This window comes from Bombyx mori, chromosome 1 (genome assembly GCF_030269925.1).
Source record: "Bombyx mori chromosome 1, ASM3026992v2".
Classification (NCBI taxonomy): Eukaryota; Metazoa; Arthropoda; class Insecta; order Lepidoptera; family Bombycidae; genus Bombyx; species Bombyx mori.
The window spans coordinates 20,163,086-20,179,450 of NC_085107.1; the positions used below are offsets into that span (position 1 = coordinate 20,163,086).

At 35.6% G+C, this 16,365-nt stretch overlaps 1 protein-coding gene across 1 annotated transcript in view; it reads right to left on the reverse strand.

Annotated features, from left to right (window-relative positions):
- Awh (arrowhead PA) overlaps nt 1-13,403 on the reverse strand; it is a 63,739-nt gene extending 50,336 nt beyond the window's left edge. The window contains 1 exon segment of the mRNA NM_001257012.1: nt 13,234-13,403. Coding sequence (NP_001243941.1) covers nt 13,234-13,239 — 6 coding nt within the window. The 5' untranslated portion in view covers nt 13,240-13,403.
- Nucleotides 13,404-16,365: the final 2,962 nt, after the last annotated feature.

The following is a 16,365-nucleotide window of genomic DNA, read 5'->3' on the forward strand; positions in this document are numbered from 1 at the left end:
GCCATCTGTCACTGTCCAAACACATTCGGACAGACAACTGTATCGTTTTTGTATAATAAATATCAATCTAAGTAACTGCAGGCATTCATTGTTAAGGATTATCGAATTTTCAAATTAGACTCATAACCTTTTATTACTTTGCTCACTGCTTCGGTACCCAAAAAGCTAAGTTGAAAATTTGCTCAAAACCATATTAAATTTTAACCTCGTCAAAGTTTCTGATTTATACGCAGAAGGGACTAAGGCTATTTTTTATAATTCCTAATATTTTTGGTAGTTTTGGTAGATTCGAGTCTACATATTATAGTGAAAGCTACAAAAAACGCCTGATTAAGTTGTACTACATTTGGGAAGCAGTGTAATTTATTATATCGTCACGACTTGGAATCTTATTACGTTTATCAACAATAGTGAAGATCGTATAAAATATTCTTAATGCAGGTACTAAAAAAAAAACAAAATAATTAATTAAAATTAAAAAAACAAAATAATAAATCTCCGTTACGAAATTTGTGAGATTGTTGACCCAAAAAAAAAACAAATTCCCAAACACCTCTAAATCTAGGCTTATAAAGCCGAATGGGTACGTTTCACTTGTACGATCTGAGCACCGTTATAAATACATGTCAATATAAACTACATCTAATAATTTATTATTTAATAATTTATGAATATAAAAACGTAAAGAAAAATCCTCAATCAATTAATGCCGGGACGATATTCATAAATAACGTTATCATTGTATTGAGTTCAACGCGTCGTCAGAAAAAATAAAAAAAACACAAGATGGGTTTTGCTTTTCTTAAGTTTTTTTCTTCTTCTTATATTTCGGAGTTCTGTATGACCTTCTCAGGACAATCGATCGGTGACGCGAACGATGCCCGGCTTATTAAAAATATATCTCGTCATTTAGTACGTCTCGTAGTTTTATTACAAATGAAGGTTCTGTATTTAATTACTCTCCTTATGAAAATATTGTGGAATCGATTTCAATATTTTTTTTCTCCTATCTATGCTGATAGCTTTGAGAGGCTATTTCAGCTTCTCCTGACGTGTAGATGAGCTCACGGGGCTTAAACCGGAGTGTTGCTAACACTGGCCCTAGCAAGAGCAGTGCTTCGCAGAATCTACCACCGGATCGAAAACTCAGTGGGCTTTGTTTACGGGTTAATTTGCTCGTCGAGCCCTTCGTCGCAAGCGACGGCGAGGACGGTAACCGGTGCTTGAGGTACCTAAAAGTGCCGTTAATGGATCGGGAGGACCCGTAATGACATGTTTAGGGCGACGTCGACTGTTTACCATTCCGTCCACAGGATTCAGGTATGGCGATTTCAATACATTTCGTCCTAGTATAACTTTTAATTTCGTTTATAAAACCACTATTGCACAATAAATAAAATAATGTCAACGGCTGGTATCAGAAACCTGTGCCAAGCTTAGAACTTGATATGTTAAGCATTAAACATACCAAATACAATTTCTTTCTAAGCTAGGGAAAAATAAATGTAATTGAAAGAATTTCCCAAGTGTAAAGATACACTGCTTGCGAAAATATTTAAATTAAATTTGTGAAGATCATACTGTAGTGAAGGAATCTACGTGCTAGCTAGTGTTATTACTCACAAAACCCTAGCTCCATACAAATTATATTGTATCAAAAACTACAATAATCTAAGTATATCTTCAAAATGTTCGCACTCCGGTACGCAGCGGCTTGGCTCTGCCCCTGGCATTGCTGAAGTCCATGGGTGACGGTAACCACTCACCATTAGGTGGGCCGTATGCTCGTATGCCTACAAAGGCAATAAAAAAAACTCAAACTACAACAGAAAAAAATCCAAGAGAAGTACTGGACGTCATTATAATGAAGTGATCTTCTAATTCTTCAACACAACCTTGATCCATATGGAGCTGGTATTTCCAATAATAGTCTGAAGTAGTTTTTCTTGCACGATCGCAACCTATCGCTCCACATATCGCGTTGGGCGATTCCCTAACGCTTCCACGGAACCCTGTTCCATCGTCTCTAGAATGCCACCCGTCATCGCAGCACAAAGACACGGAGCCGCGCTCTTCTCTTGTTTATTCAATAAACAGTGTGCTGCGACCTCGCGCTCTGCCGTCACTGTAGGCTCTTATTATCCCTTTTGGTCTGTCACCAGTTGACGTGGACACGGTAGCCGATGGGCCCCTTTTGTTGTAGACTATCATGCGTGCGAACTGCGTCATAATGTGGGAAATTCAACTTGAACGAAATGAAGGGGTGGGAAAAAATGAATGCCGTTAGTCTGAGATTTTGTTTATTATCTTAAATTCTTAGACGCTGTCCAAGAAAAAAGATAAGCAGTAAATCATTTGTTAACATTCACTGCGATAAACAGGAAATGTATCTACGAATTTACTTATTTTTCTTTTATTTTAGAATTCTACAACTAACTAACGATCTCTATAATACTTCTAATTTTTCTCCCCAGGTGATTCGGAGACTCATGCGTCCATTTTTGCTAAATAGCATAATTCGCAATACCGATAGGTAATTTGTGGAATTTAGCTTTCAGCATTCACTACACACAAACCATCTGCTCGTATTCGTAGCCAATAAAAAAAACCATGCCGCTTTCATTTATTATCATCGCAAAATCGAATTTTACGAAGCCATAAAACATTTTAGTGGCCGACTCGTGATGGATATTATACATATTGTGAGGAATTCACTCATCGGTTACACTGTTGCGAATATTACGGCATGTGTTTATGGCCTTGTATGTGCAGTGGTCCTTTTTATCCGCCTATGGACATTCAAAACGAGAGATCGTACATTTTGTGTCAGAAAATGGATTAATACTTTGATTGGGTACTAAAATACTTCTTATCTTGGTAATGAAATAGACATTTTTATTGTTTCATAAGAATTCGTCAAAATGTTAAAGCATAATTAATAACACACAGAATTTTTCATTTATCGTATTTATATTCAGTTATTTATTCATGATTGACACCCTATTATGAAAATAACTTATGTTTTGTGAGTTCTAATAACCGCTTGGCATTCAGTGAATCGCGTAGAGTAAACCTTTCCGTATGTATATAAAAAATTGAGACTATTTTTAGTTTTATACTTTACAAAACGTTAATGAGATTTTTATTTCGTTTCTAATTACTATTTCAGTATTTTACGATTTAATTTTAATTAACCTACGTTATGATTTATAAGTTTTTCGCTATTGTTGTTCATTGTTTAAAACAAAGAATTTAATTACCTAGATTTTATATTATTTTAATTTGATTTTTATTAATATGTGAGGAATGCCAAAATTTTGGTTAAAAGGTTGATTCGAAGTTGGTTGCCTCCATGGATATTTATTCTGCGAAGTCATAATACAGTATGTACATATTATATCCATAATCTGAAAGGCGCTCACGAGTACTCAAGCTTAACAGTCGAACGGGCTTGTTAATCGTCTTTTTTGTGTGAGTGTTTGTTTTATGCATGATCATTTCTAGAAGAAGTGATCTGATTTATCGTTAGAGTCGACGTTTCCTAGTAAGTGGAATCATATTATTTTCATTCAAACCGAGCGATATTTAAAATATTCTAATTGTCATAAATATATGAGTGATCCCGTGCTGCTGTTCTCGCCACGGCTAGGATGAGGGTCGTGGTTTCGATTTCCACTTCGGACATTCGTGCGACGAACACTATATTTTCTAGGTTTCTCAATGTATCATATATATATATATAACTAAATTAAGATAATTATCAGTCACTAATGCCCATAGTACAGGGAAGTCTAGCTTCAGAATAGGTGATAGAGAGATTTAAAAATAAGTGAATTTATCCATGCGAGTAGTAAAAAAAAAGGAATACGTGTTGTGTATGCAGAGTGTGTGTATTTGGTTTATTTTCGGTGTATTAAATGAATATGTATGATTTTTGTTGTATTCATAATGTAAATGTGTAACATTGTTAGCGGTGCACGGTTTTTTTAGAAAGTTTAAGAGCGGTCTACGGCGGTCTATTAAAAATGTTTGTTGATGGAAGAAACTGTAAGTACAACACTCGTTGCTACATGATGCATTCGTCAACAAAATTTAGTAAAAACGAACTGAGTATAATATCCGTCTTAGAAAACTTCTCCTAATTTATTTACTGATGTTGGTTTTCATTTACCTGAATGAACAAAGAATGATGGTCAAAGAATCACAATATTCGCCTGCTATAAAACGGTAACAGATGATGTAAATAAATCCTTGTATTTTTCTATAACCATCCAGGGCGAGCTCACGATCTTCCTGATGCGCAATTCTTCAGACACAGAACGAAGTCTCAAGTGCACGACGCAATATAACGTCTGTCCCATTTTTGAAACCGGAACGCCATACTGTCTCGGGTTAGAAATAGGCGGGTGCTGATACCTACCCGGGCGGGTTCACCAGCCGTTCTACCACAAGTCATTAAGCAAATTTATAAAATTTGCGCATTGCAAAATGCCGTTTGTACTGAAGAAAGAAGATTCAATATTCTTTCTTCAATAGAAAGACCTATAAATAATACAAATAATTTTTGCAACGTTGATGTTCCAATAGCTTAGAATATTGATGTAATCGCATAATGAAAGCATGGCCGTCCGTCTCAAAAGATTAATCCTGAGTTTACAAAAACAAAACGTTTATAATCTCTTAAGTGGTAGAATACACATCTAATTTGGATCATTTTAAATGACCATTAACCATTAACCTTAACAATGTAGTATTATAACCGTTTTGTAAAACCATTTAAACACAAAAAAAAACAATAAAATGTAAAGATAACGTAAATTTCTCCAGTTATTGCTTCTAATAAAATGGTTCTAGTAATAAACACGCGTAGGAAATGTTTCCTATCCCTATAACTATAAATGTCGTAAAATATTTGCTGAACGTCAGATGTTTAAATAATTTATAATTTACGACACAAAATATGTTTTGTTAATTCAATGAGCAGCAATCGTAAAAATGCTAAGTGAAGTTCATAATTTAGAGCGATAAAAATCAAATAGCAATAAGATACCGTGATTCGGAATAGTTGTGCCACAAAGTCGCGCGATCCGGCGCGGGCGGTCCGTCTCTTTGGTATCAGGCCACAGCTCGAAGATCCAATTGACGTAATGGCAACATCACTCTACATTATTTGATATTTGTTTCATTGTTGGATGGATGTATTCCTAGTCCATAGGCATCACAAAATGAAGCATGGGGACGAAATCTTAATTGCATTTCTTAAGGACTCTCTCAAATCGGAACGGATTATTGCATCGTGGCAGGAATAGGCAGCATGGTGGGCTCAGAATAAGTGCCACCACCAGTGACTACAGGTAGAGCCTATCGCAGTGCGCTGGCTTAATACATAGAGAATATAGCCGCCTGTTCTCCAGAGAATCTCTTAGTTGCCTTTTACAATAACAATTAAAAGAGGTGTAGATAATTCTAGATACTACAAGTATTATAGACTGATAACACAAAATCAAACAAGCGTATGTACATAATGTCCAATAAACTCGTCTCTACGGCCATTATAACCATAATCTGCAACTATACAGTTTTCACGTAACTGAAAAAACTGTGCTGTGAAATATACGAAATAATTATATATTTTAATCTCGTTAATATTATGTAAGAAAATGTTGTATTTAAACCGGGATACTAAACGAAATTGAAAAGGTTTTAATCGTGTCTGCGTCACGTGACAGTCCTCAAACACACCAAATAAATGTAATTCGCAAGCTCTGAATTATGAAATCGTTTTGTAAGACGAGAATACGAGCAATGTGGCAGCGAGGCGGCGCGGCTCGGCGGGGCGCCCGCGACTACACTTTAGCCTACAAAGCGCCGCCCTCGTGCCAAGACACGTGAAACATGTTTCATTGAACAAATCGAAATACGTCCAGTATTCTAAATGTTATAATATTGCCCTTCGTTAATTCTGTATTGCTATAATACATTAGTTCGCAGCTCAAATCGATTTGAATATGTTGCAGCGTAATGTCATTCTCAGTTATTTCATTAAATTCCAATATAACGAGCAGTAAACCTGTTAATAGGCGATATACTGTACCGATACATCAGAATCATAGTGCAATTTATCTTGAAACTTTTAGTCCCTTGTACACAAGGACCCCGAAATACACGTTATTTCAAATGACCAAAAGTTACGTAAAGCTTTTTTAATTTATTTCTTCGACAGATTCTACTTCGTTTTATTACAGTTGAAATAAGTATCTTTATTTCATAAATATATTTAGAATTATAGTAATGTGATGACGATGTAATGGTAATCCAGGCACTTATTAGAAGAATTCCTGTCTTAGGGCTGATGAATATACTTGATTCTACTGGAGGTAGTCGTTCGATCGATATAAAGTTCATCTGTGTCAATTACTCTGTGGTCAGTCGAATTAGAATTTTACAACTGACCGCCTGTCTGACTTAAACCCTGAATGGAAATGGACGGCTTGTGGATCGATTCGAAATCGCGATTGGTATTAGCGAAAGGAGCATAATATTACTGCTAGACTACTACTACTACTACTGCGCATAGACCTCTGAGAAATAGTGGCAGAGACCTGAAAATAATAATATTTATTTGCTTAAAACCAAAAAATTGACCCATTATTTACTTTGTAAATAATTACTGCTAGACTACTACTACTAGCAGTGCGCATAGACCTCTGAGAAATAGTGGCAGAGACCTGAAAATAATAATATTTATTTGCTTAAAACCAAAAAATTGACCCATTATTTACTTTGTAAAGCCCCCGTGGACACGTATCTAATAATGTGCCAGGCTGTGATGCGGACCGTCGATTGAAATACGTTTCTGTTCCGTGTCCACCTCATGTGACTTCTACGGCGATATAGGTAGGTATGTCAACATATGAAAGAATAAAACGCGAACGTTTAAGTTTTGACAATTACTGGGAGCGGGGCACGGAAACAGCAATACGCTCTCGTTTGAAGTGTCACAGAAACGTTATTTAATTGTAAGCAGCCCTCACGAGAGCTTCATGGCAATACCTTAAGGTGTGTGGCGGAAATCGCGTCGCGGTGTCTATGAGCTCCTACCGCTTAGCATCGCGACGATCATACGTATGTATATTGTTCATTTTATGACAAGAAGAAAATACGAACTGAAAGCAAAAGCGAACTCAGGTTTATGTTTTTTACAGCATCACCATGACTCCTTGGCGATTTAAAGGCCTGTTGAGCAGAAAATAAGCATTATAATTAACTATATTTTGTTAAATCTTAATCTTAACAAGGGCATTTTTCGTTACGCTTAAATGAGAGTTTTTTATTGCTTAGTTGGGTGGACGAGCTCACAGATCACCTGGTGTTAAGGCTGGAGCCCACAGACATCAACAACGTAAACCTTAAGTCATGATTCGTAAGTCTCAGTTTCATAGTACAATGGCTGCTCCACCTTTCAAACCGAAACTCATTACAGTTTCATGGCAGAAATAGACCGGTTGGCGGCATCTTCCCCCAGTAAAAATATGAGACATACTCGAAAGGCTTCCTAAATAAATATATGTAAAATATAATAGAATAACTGTTGTACCACCCTTCGAATTGGAACGCGATGCTGCCAAGCCGTAGATATAGGCATAACGTTAATATTTATCGAGTCGACTTTCGAAAAATGTGCTACCACTGATCTACGAAAAATTATAAGTTTCACAACTTGATTTTATACTTTTTTTGTTATGTAATAAAATGAGTTCTGACTCGGTTCAAACGAGTGTTTACCGTAAAACTATGACTAATCCGCACGCCTTTTTTATAAGTATGTAACCTTTTGTGGGATAAAAGACAATTATAAAAACATTTGATTGGAGTTGAGAAATAACTTTTTTCTTATTTTATCATCATCATTCTCCTTCTCTTCTCCCAGTCACCTGAGGTCGGCGCAACATGTCTTCTCCTTCCATCATATACCATTTCTTCGCTCACTCCCCTCTTACCCATATCGTCTTTCACGCAATCCATCCATTTCTTCTTAGGTCTACCTCTTCCTCTATATTCTTCCACATTCATAGTTAACATTTTCTGACCAACCTCATTTTCATCTCGTCTCATCACATGTTCATACCATCCCAAACGCGCACTTCTCAGCTTCTCTGTCACTGGTGCCACTTTCAGACTTTTTCTTATTTTATATTGGTTAAAATGTTATTTATTAGATGATCGTTGATGTCTTTCATATTGAAACTAAGCTATGAATGAACAACATCCGTGTTCTCTTCGGTCCTATAAAACGATTGATTTGAAACTTGTTGTAATTATGTTTAACATTTCTGAAACAATTTTCGGTGCAGTTTTTGGAGTTTACTCCTTTAGAATCGATTTACATATATAGGCCCGGGGTATGAAAATTATGGGGACCAAAATCGTACTAGCATGTCACACGAAATGCGTTATGCGCCTGATTGCGCATGTCACACGAAATGCGCGCCGGGCTGCTGCGCCGGCAGTCCGCCACAAAGCCTCGTACTGATCGCGCGTTTCTCTCATTATTGTATTTTCATATATTTGTTAGTCGTTTGTTTTGTGTCTCGTTAATTTGTTAATAATCTGTAGTGTATCGTGTTGTCCTAATATAGAGCTTTTTCTCGTATTGTTTCGTTTAATTTTTTATATCCAGTAAACTCCAGTCGTGCGTCGGAGCGGACACACACACTTTTTTTATTTTTTTTTATTGCTTAGATACGTGGACGAACCAAGACGTGGAATACGTGGGAACCAAGCGTAAACTTGTAACAAGTCTTGTATTTTCTATTTTCTTATATGGGGCGGAGACATGGACTCTGAAGTAGGCTGATTGAAGTCGGATCGACGCGTTTGAGATGTGGTACTGGAGGAAAATGCTGCGAATTCCCTGGACGGCAAATCGGACAAACGCATCAATCCTGGAAGAACTAGGCGTCTCCTTAAGACTCTCCACCATTTGCCTACGTAGGATTTTAAAGTCTTTCGGTCACGTTGCGAGGAAAAAGGGTGACAATCTCGACAGACTTCTCATCGCCGGCAAAGTGGAAGGAAAGAGGCCTAGGGGGCGTAGTTCCATATGCTGGTCCGATCAGATTAAGACGACTTTGGAATCCAGCATCAATGTCGCTATCCACTGCGCGGAGGACAGAAGTGAATGAAAGAACATAGTCCTGACAAAAGTGCTCAGTAAAGGTCACGACCCTCAGAACGGACGAATACGACGCACGGAAGACGTGGACGAACTCACAGCCCACGTGATGTCAAGTGGTTTCCGGGGCCCATACACATCTACAACGTAAATGCCGCCACCCACCTTGGGATACAATGGCTGCCCCACCGTTCAAACCGAAACGCATTACTGCTTCACGGCAGAAATAGGTAGAGTGGAGGTGCCTACCACCAGTAGTAGTACAACAAACAATGACATATGAGTAGTTTTAACAATAATATTATATAATATTTCATACTAAAGTCATACAACGTGTTATTACAGACGGAGACAGAGTATTCTATGGCCTTCACGATCTATCTTCAAGATCTACTCTCGGTGCTTTTAAGCACTCCAAGCACCGGTCACCATCCTCGTCGAATCGGTCGCTTGCGACGAAGGGCTCGACGAGCGAATTAGCCCGCTGAGTTTCTCGCCGGATCTTCTCAATGGGTCACGTTTCCGATCCGGTGGTAGATTCTGCGAAGCACTGCTCTTGCTAGGGTCAGTGTTAGCAACACTCCGGTTTGAGCCCCGTGAGCTCACCTACAAACGTTAGGGCGAAGCTGAAATAGCCTCTCAAGGCTATCAGCATAAACAGGGGAAAAAAAGAGATGCAAACGCGTTAAAGAATTAAATCTAACCCACAGACACAACCCGTTGCGTTTTCCGCCGGAACTTTAGTGAATCGCGATTCCAAACCGGTAGTAGATTCAGCATGCTGCTCTTGCTAGGGCTAGTGTTAGCAAATTCTCTCAGGCTGAGCCCTGTGAGCTCGCCTATCAAACCAGTAAAGCTGGAATACCTCCTGAGATTAGGTAGAAAAGGAGAAAAAACCTGTAGAGCATATAGATATGTACGTACAAACATATGTACAAAACGAACAAAGTAATGAATTAGGATATTTTAGTTTGTTATCTTATAATAAGCTCCTAAACTACTTATCGTGTTTTCGCAAATGAACTCCTATTCGATGCGTCTTAACAAATAAAACTTATGAAAAATTTTAATAAATAAGATCAAGCATCAGACTGATTTTATGCTTCAATGACATAAAACTCAGCTTACCGGATAAGCATATTATAAGAAACGTAAAATTACAGAAAGATATCTTTCAAATAGCTGTTACATTTCTTTATAATAAAATTACCAATGTTTCCCACACAAATAATTATCTTTAACGATAATAAACGACGCTCGCTTTTCTTAATGTGATCCTTAAAGATGTCATCAGAAGGTTATCTAGAATGTTGTATACACCCAAAAACGATTTGGCTTTAATTCAATAAGTTGACGAAACATCGATATTAATGACGTCACACGTAAAATTACAGCGTATTTCTAAGAGACGGGTAGACTGGTAGACGAATGAGAAGATATATATTCTTACCCGCCTTATAATTAGCTAAAGGAAAGATTCATTCACGTTGTGATATCAATTGGGTGTTCGTCTGTGTGTAAATTAACACCAATGAGAGAAATTGTAGAAAGTATTTATAAAAAATTCACGGAGGCTACGACCGTAGTGGCATATGACACTAATTGTTGTTAAGTTTTATTGGTTCACCAATCAACGCGTTCATGAATTAGTGTTTCATTTTCTTAAATTTTGGTCTGCCCTCAGATCTTAAGCCTTCTTATTTGTTGAGATAATAAAAAGGTATTTTTTAAATAACTTCCAAACCTCAAAATACTGTTGTTTTCTTTCGGAATCAAAATCTAGGACCTTTATATTACATACGACATAATATTTTAAATTAAAATAGAGTCAGTCACAATTCCGCATACAGTATAGTAGCAAAAATACGTAGGTATTTGTGATGAAAAAGGATATGTTTATTTTATGATTTTTTTCATTTAATCTTTAATACTTTAGTAAATGAATACGCTACCCTTTAAGGCAAACCTATACAGACAAAGGTGATCAGTATGTTCACATTTTTATAATATTTCATTGCGACTATGATAAAATATGATAAGGAATGAAAAAAACATGATCATAATATGGCACAAATGAGCAAGTTACTACCAGCAGTAATGACACGAAATAAACTTTGTTATTTATTTTTATTCAGAGATTGTAGCGAAATCGACAACTTTGACAGGCGAACACGATATTTAAACGACATGAAAAATACTACAAACAGGACTCTTGTGACACTAATCTGAGGTCCGTCTTACAAAAGGCCTGGTTTGATCTACTAGTACCATTACTAACAAATGATCGACTACGAATATACATATCCAAATTTCCTTCATCACTAATTATTATTAATTAAAACGAATAAATGAACTCATCTATTAATTGTGAGCTTGACACGGCCGTTTGGTTGTATTTATAAGATTATAAAAAGGACTCGTTGTAGGCTTCCAGTTGTTTTAGTTATAAAATCTAACAGAGAAAAATAGAATCCACCATAAACCTTCGTATGAGTTAGCAGGCAACATTGTAATAATCTAGGTTCAATGCACGAAGGTTACCACATTGTAATGCGAATTTATTCAACCCTAACTCGATCTAGCTTCGAACTATAAAAGCCGGATTTAAATACAACAAAAAGCAACTATCTCCTTTCTGTACTTAAGCTTAAGATTTCTTTTCCTTTTGCTTCCTTCTATCATTTAACTTTACATTTCCTATCGATTTTTGAATGCATAAACAATCTTCGCCATGTTTGTAAAAAATATGCATGTCTTATTGAATATTTTTTGAACCTTCAATGTTCAAATTGTAATGGAATGTGCAATGTGAAGATATCTAACAGGCATGTCACGATCATATATTTAGCTTGCTGTTTTTTACTGTTTATTCAAATTGGTCTCACTGACTTAAATTATGAAAGATTAATGAAAATAGTTCAATATACATATATAAAAGAGCTTTAATAAAATAATAGACGAGAATCTACGGTTATTGTAAATTAAGTACTAGACATGTACAGAGTACTTGTGTAATTCGTAAACTTGTTGTCTTTGAAGTAAGTAATTTCTCTTCTTTATTGTGAAATGTGAAGCTAATGTTGTGACAATTTAATATTTAAAATTTGGCGGCTTAGACAAAATGTTGCCAAATAACATGGAACAATATGGATAAAAATAAAAATAAACGCCTCAACTAAATTTTATGAATGAAAATAAAGAACTATTTCGGGCTCAACTAAGCTTTATGAACGAGAATAAAGAAAAGCTTCGGCTTTTTATAAATTTAATATTTCGTATGAGATCCTCCTCCATGGCTACAAACAGAAAAGATTTCGCGTAACCGGAGGGCTGTATTTAGTAATAAGCTATAAAATCTTAATATCTCGTTTATATGTATGGAGGATCTAATTTATTTAAACAATTCTAATTTAAATTCGGAGTGTACGAAAATTACACGCCTCGTCAAGAATGAAGTACGCCGTATTCTGTTTTAAATACTCATCTAATTATGTTGTAGTTTCATATTTTTATGTTATTGTTTCAAAGGAAAAACTTGGTCAATATATCATTTCATTTTATGATTTGTACTGTTTAAAATATTCGTACAACTAATAGTAACAGAACATTTAGAGTTTTATGTGTTTTTTACTATAATCCAAATTTAAATATTTGCAAACATATATTTGACAAAAAAAACGCTTTTTTAAAACGATTCCGCGCTTAGGAAACACATTCATCAGATTTTATTAATTAACAAATTAAAGATATCGGTGGTAATAGATACTAAAAATAACTTTCAATAGTATTGCCACTATTGTGATCCTCAATACCTTTCATCTATGTTTCGATCTGTAATGTTAGATAATAACAGAAATACTTAAGTGTACTTGAATTTAATTTATTAAAAGTAATGAATAATTGTGATTGGTCTTTAAACATATTTAGAGGGAAGGCATAATTCAGGGAAAACACAAAATTCGAAGATCAGGAAACACAAACGTGACACGTTCTTCAACAGCAGATTGCTCAACAAACGAAGCGAGTAACCGCAAAATATTGAATTAGTAGAAACTTGCCTTCATTTCCAGCTTAACGCCCAACACTTTGCCGTTTACTTCAGCCCACAAAACAAAACAACATCAACATCGGCTCTGCACTAAGTTTCTCCGTTCAAACACCCCGTCCATTAGAACACTAGATCTAACATTCGGATATACGGACGGCCACGCGGCTTCACTCGGCGAACGCTGTGTTTCGACTAAGTTTTTACAGAGGTCGAGGCGTTGCTCAAAACAGGCCCCGGCTGCACCCGAACCAGCTATTGGACGATCGAAATCTACGAAGGCGTGGTCAGGGGGCTTATAGTCCACACCGTCTATGTACGAGGTCGTGTGGCAAAATCCCTGCCAGAATTATAGGTGCTCTTTTAGCCAGATACCACGTTTTTGCGTATCGATGTCGGGGCCCAATTATAAGGACAGTTCGTGTAGAGTTTTATCAAATTATTAAATTGTCCGACGTCCGTCACTCGGTTAGTGGGGGCTTTTGAATAGGTGGATCGAAGTACAGCTTTTAGTTGTCAGTATTATTGTGTTGTCGTTGTTTTGGGACGGCGTCATTTGATGTGATCGATTCCAGGTTTATTTTGAAGTCCTTGTTAAGTAACGGTTTCGAGAAATGAAAAATAAAAAGCAAATAGTATGCAAGTCCAATTGACGATAAGACCCTTATAGCGCATTAAAACTATAAATTCGACTTAAAATAATTTAAAAAATGAGAAATCGAAAAGGTTTTTAAGTTTTTCAATAGTTTAAATAAACTATAATTACCGGCAACTTAAATTTACACTAATCCACTGCTTTAAAATAAAATAATGTATACCAAAGATCTTGTGGCGCCCCTGTTTAGTGTCCAGGAATCTTATTTATTTTAATATATTATTTTGGAATTTTTGAATATTGTATAATATTCTTGGTTAAGATCTGTTAAAGTTTAATTTGTTCGAATCTCGACGTTGGATCGTTATACGATCAATAACAAAGTTTTAAGTGTAAATCTTGAGATTTCTTCAAAAAAGCGCTTTTCTCCTTAGACATCTGTTACTCAAGAAATTCTAAGAAAACAATATGTTTACTCTTACTTGCTCTAACATAATCCCCAAGCACGTTGACGAGGCTGCAAGCCAACTCTTCCGGTCCAAAGAAGGTGAATCTCCAGTCATTGAAACTTATTTTACGTTTTTGGTATTGCAGATACGATTGTAGTAAAATTCATCGGAATACACAAAAATATTGACAGTTACACATACGTTCTTACTCTTATATAAATTACTGGTAAGACCAACAAATAAATGGTTATCATATACCTACAATTTCACTTGATATCTTAATATTTCAATAAACGATCGCCTATTTGTCTTATATGTTACGATTGATCGCATGTGGCGATGAAATAATATAAAGCCTTATTAACCTTATTAAGCCATTATACATTAAATGGGCATGTATTAACTTAATTTACAATGATTACGAGATGTCTGTCATGAGAGATTTGATGGTGTTTTATCGTTTCTTAAAACTAATTGAAGAAAATACACAAGATTCGGTATTATCTTATGTTCTCAAGAACTGCAGTCTTTATTGTTGCTTATAACTCTTTAACCCGGTGCTTTTTTAAGTTATTATTAATTATTTTCAAATTCCATTTCCTAGAAGAAAGGTTTAATCTTCATTTCTCACCTAAATAAAGTATTGAAGATGTATTGAAAGGTAGAATATACTGTTTCCGTATTTAATCGCAATTGCTAGTAACGCCCGAACATAAAATGTCTTCTGAAATAAAATCACTGGTCTTTGGTAGTGCAAACTTATATTTACTTAAACTCAAACTAGTTAAAATATATTAGCATTGCATTAATGCAAATTTGCAATTAAAATAGATTAGTATCGCAAAATCTTCAATACAGTCTTGTAATGAAGCGAAAGTAAATGAAATCATAAATCATCACGACTGAACTCGACAGAGAGACTGATATTTACCTTTTTTTTTTTCTTCAGAAAAGTTCAAATGAAAAATGTTTGGTAGCACAGTCGTTACTCGCACATTATTATTGGACTACAGCAGACGATATATTGGCTTAAACAAAACCCTTGCCCGTGTTATTATTAATGGCAATACATGCCAATTTCGAGCGCTCGTGAACATATCTCACGCTACGACTTTGAAATACTAAACGTTAATCTGCTTTCGAACACAAAAGGCGACTGAAGTGAGGCCCTCGTTTCTAAGAGTCAGCATAAAATCATTTAAAATCTTAGTTGCACGTTGAGTTTTCACTCGAGACTTCATTACACGGCCTGAATTGTCCCGTAATACCTGGAATCGTTTCTACGAATCGCTGAGTGTGGCGATTTAAGGATTATGTATAAAATGACGACACAATGAGTGCTGCGCGACACGTTAGAGTCCCTAGTTATGTTTTATAGTGACTTAGAATGAATTCGATCCCTGATCGTTATTGGAATAAGGTTTTGTTTGTGAATTGACCTTTGTTGAATTGGTGATGTTTAACGGTACCCTTAAAATGGCACCACTCATTCACCCTCTGTTACTATACTGTCACTGCTATGTTCCCGGAACATATGTTATGTTAACGGTATCATATTATACCTTCGTTGAATAGATATCAACAACTGCATAAAGTTTCAAATTAAAGGAACCATGAAATAAGGATATTATTGTTTTTTTTTATATTACAGATAATATATTTAAACTATTAATATACGTTATCTTATATTATACCTTTAAATGAGCAATTCTTGTATATTAATATATATATGTATATAATCTGAATCTAGGAAACGGCTCCAACGATTTTCATAAAATTTAGTATGGGGGGTATTTCGGGGGCGATAAATCGATCTAGCTACGATTTATTTTCAGAAAATTTTGTTTTATACGTGTTTTCAATAATCAACTCTTCCCGACATCTATTGGCGAATAATTATACTATTTTAGTAATAGAGGGCAACTAACCGCTTTAAAGACACAACAAGATGGCGATAACAAAAAAAAAACTGAGCAAAGCTAGTAATAATTAACAAACTCCACGGTTCTTTGAAGATTGTTAAATTAATTAGAGTAAACTTCTGAAGACAATATTTTATCGAGACTTTTTAGTAAATGCGTCAAACCCAACGTAAACTCAT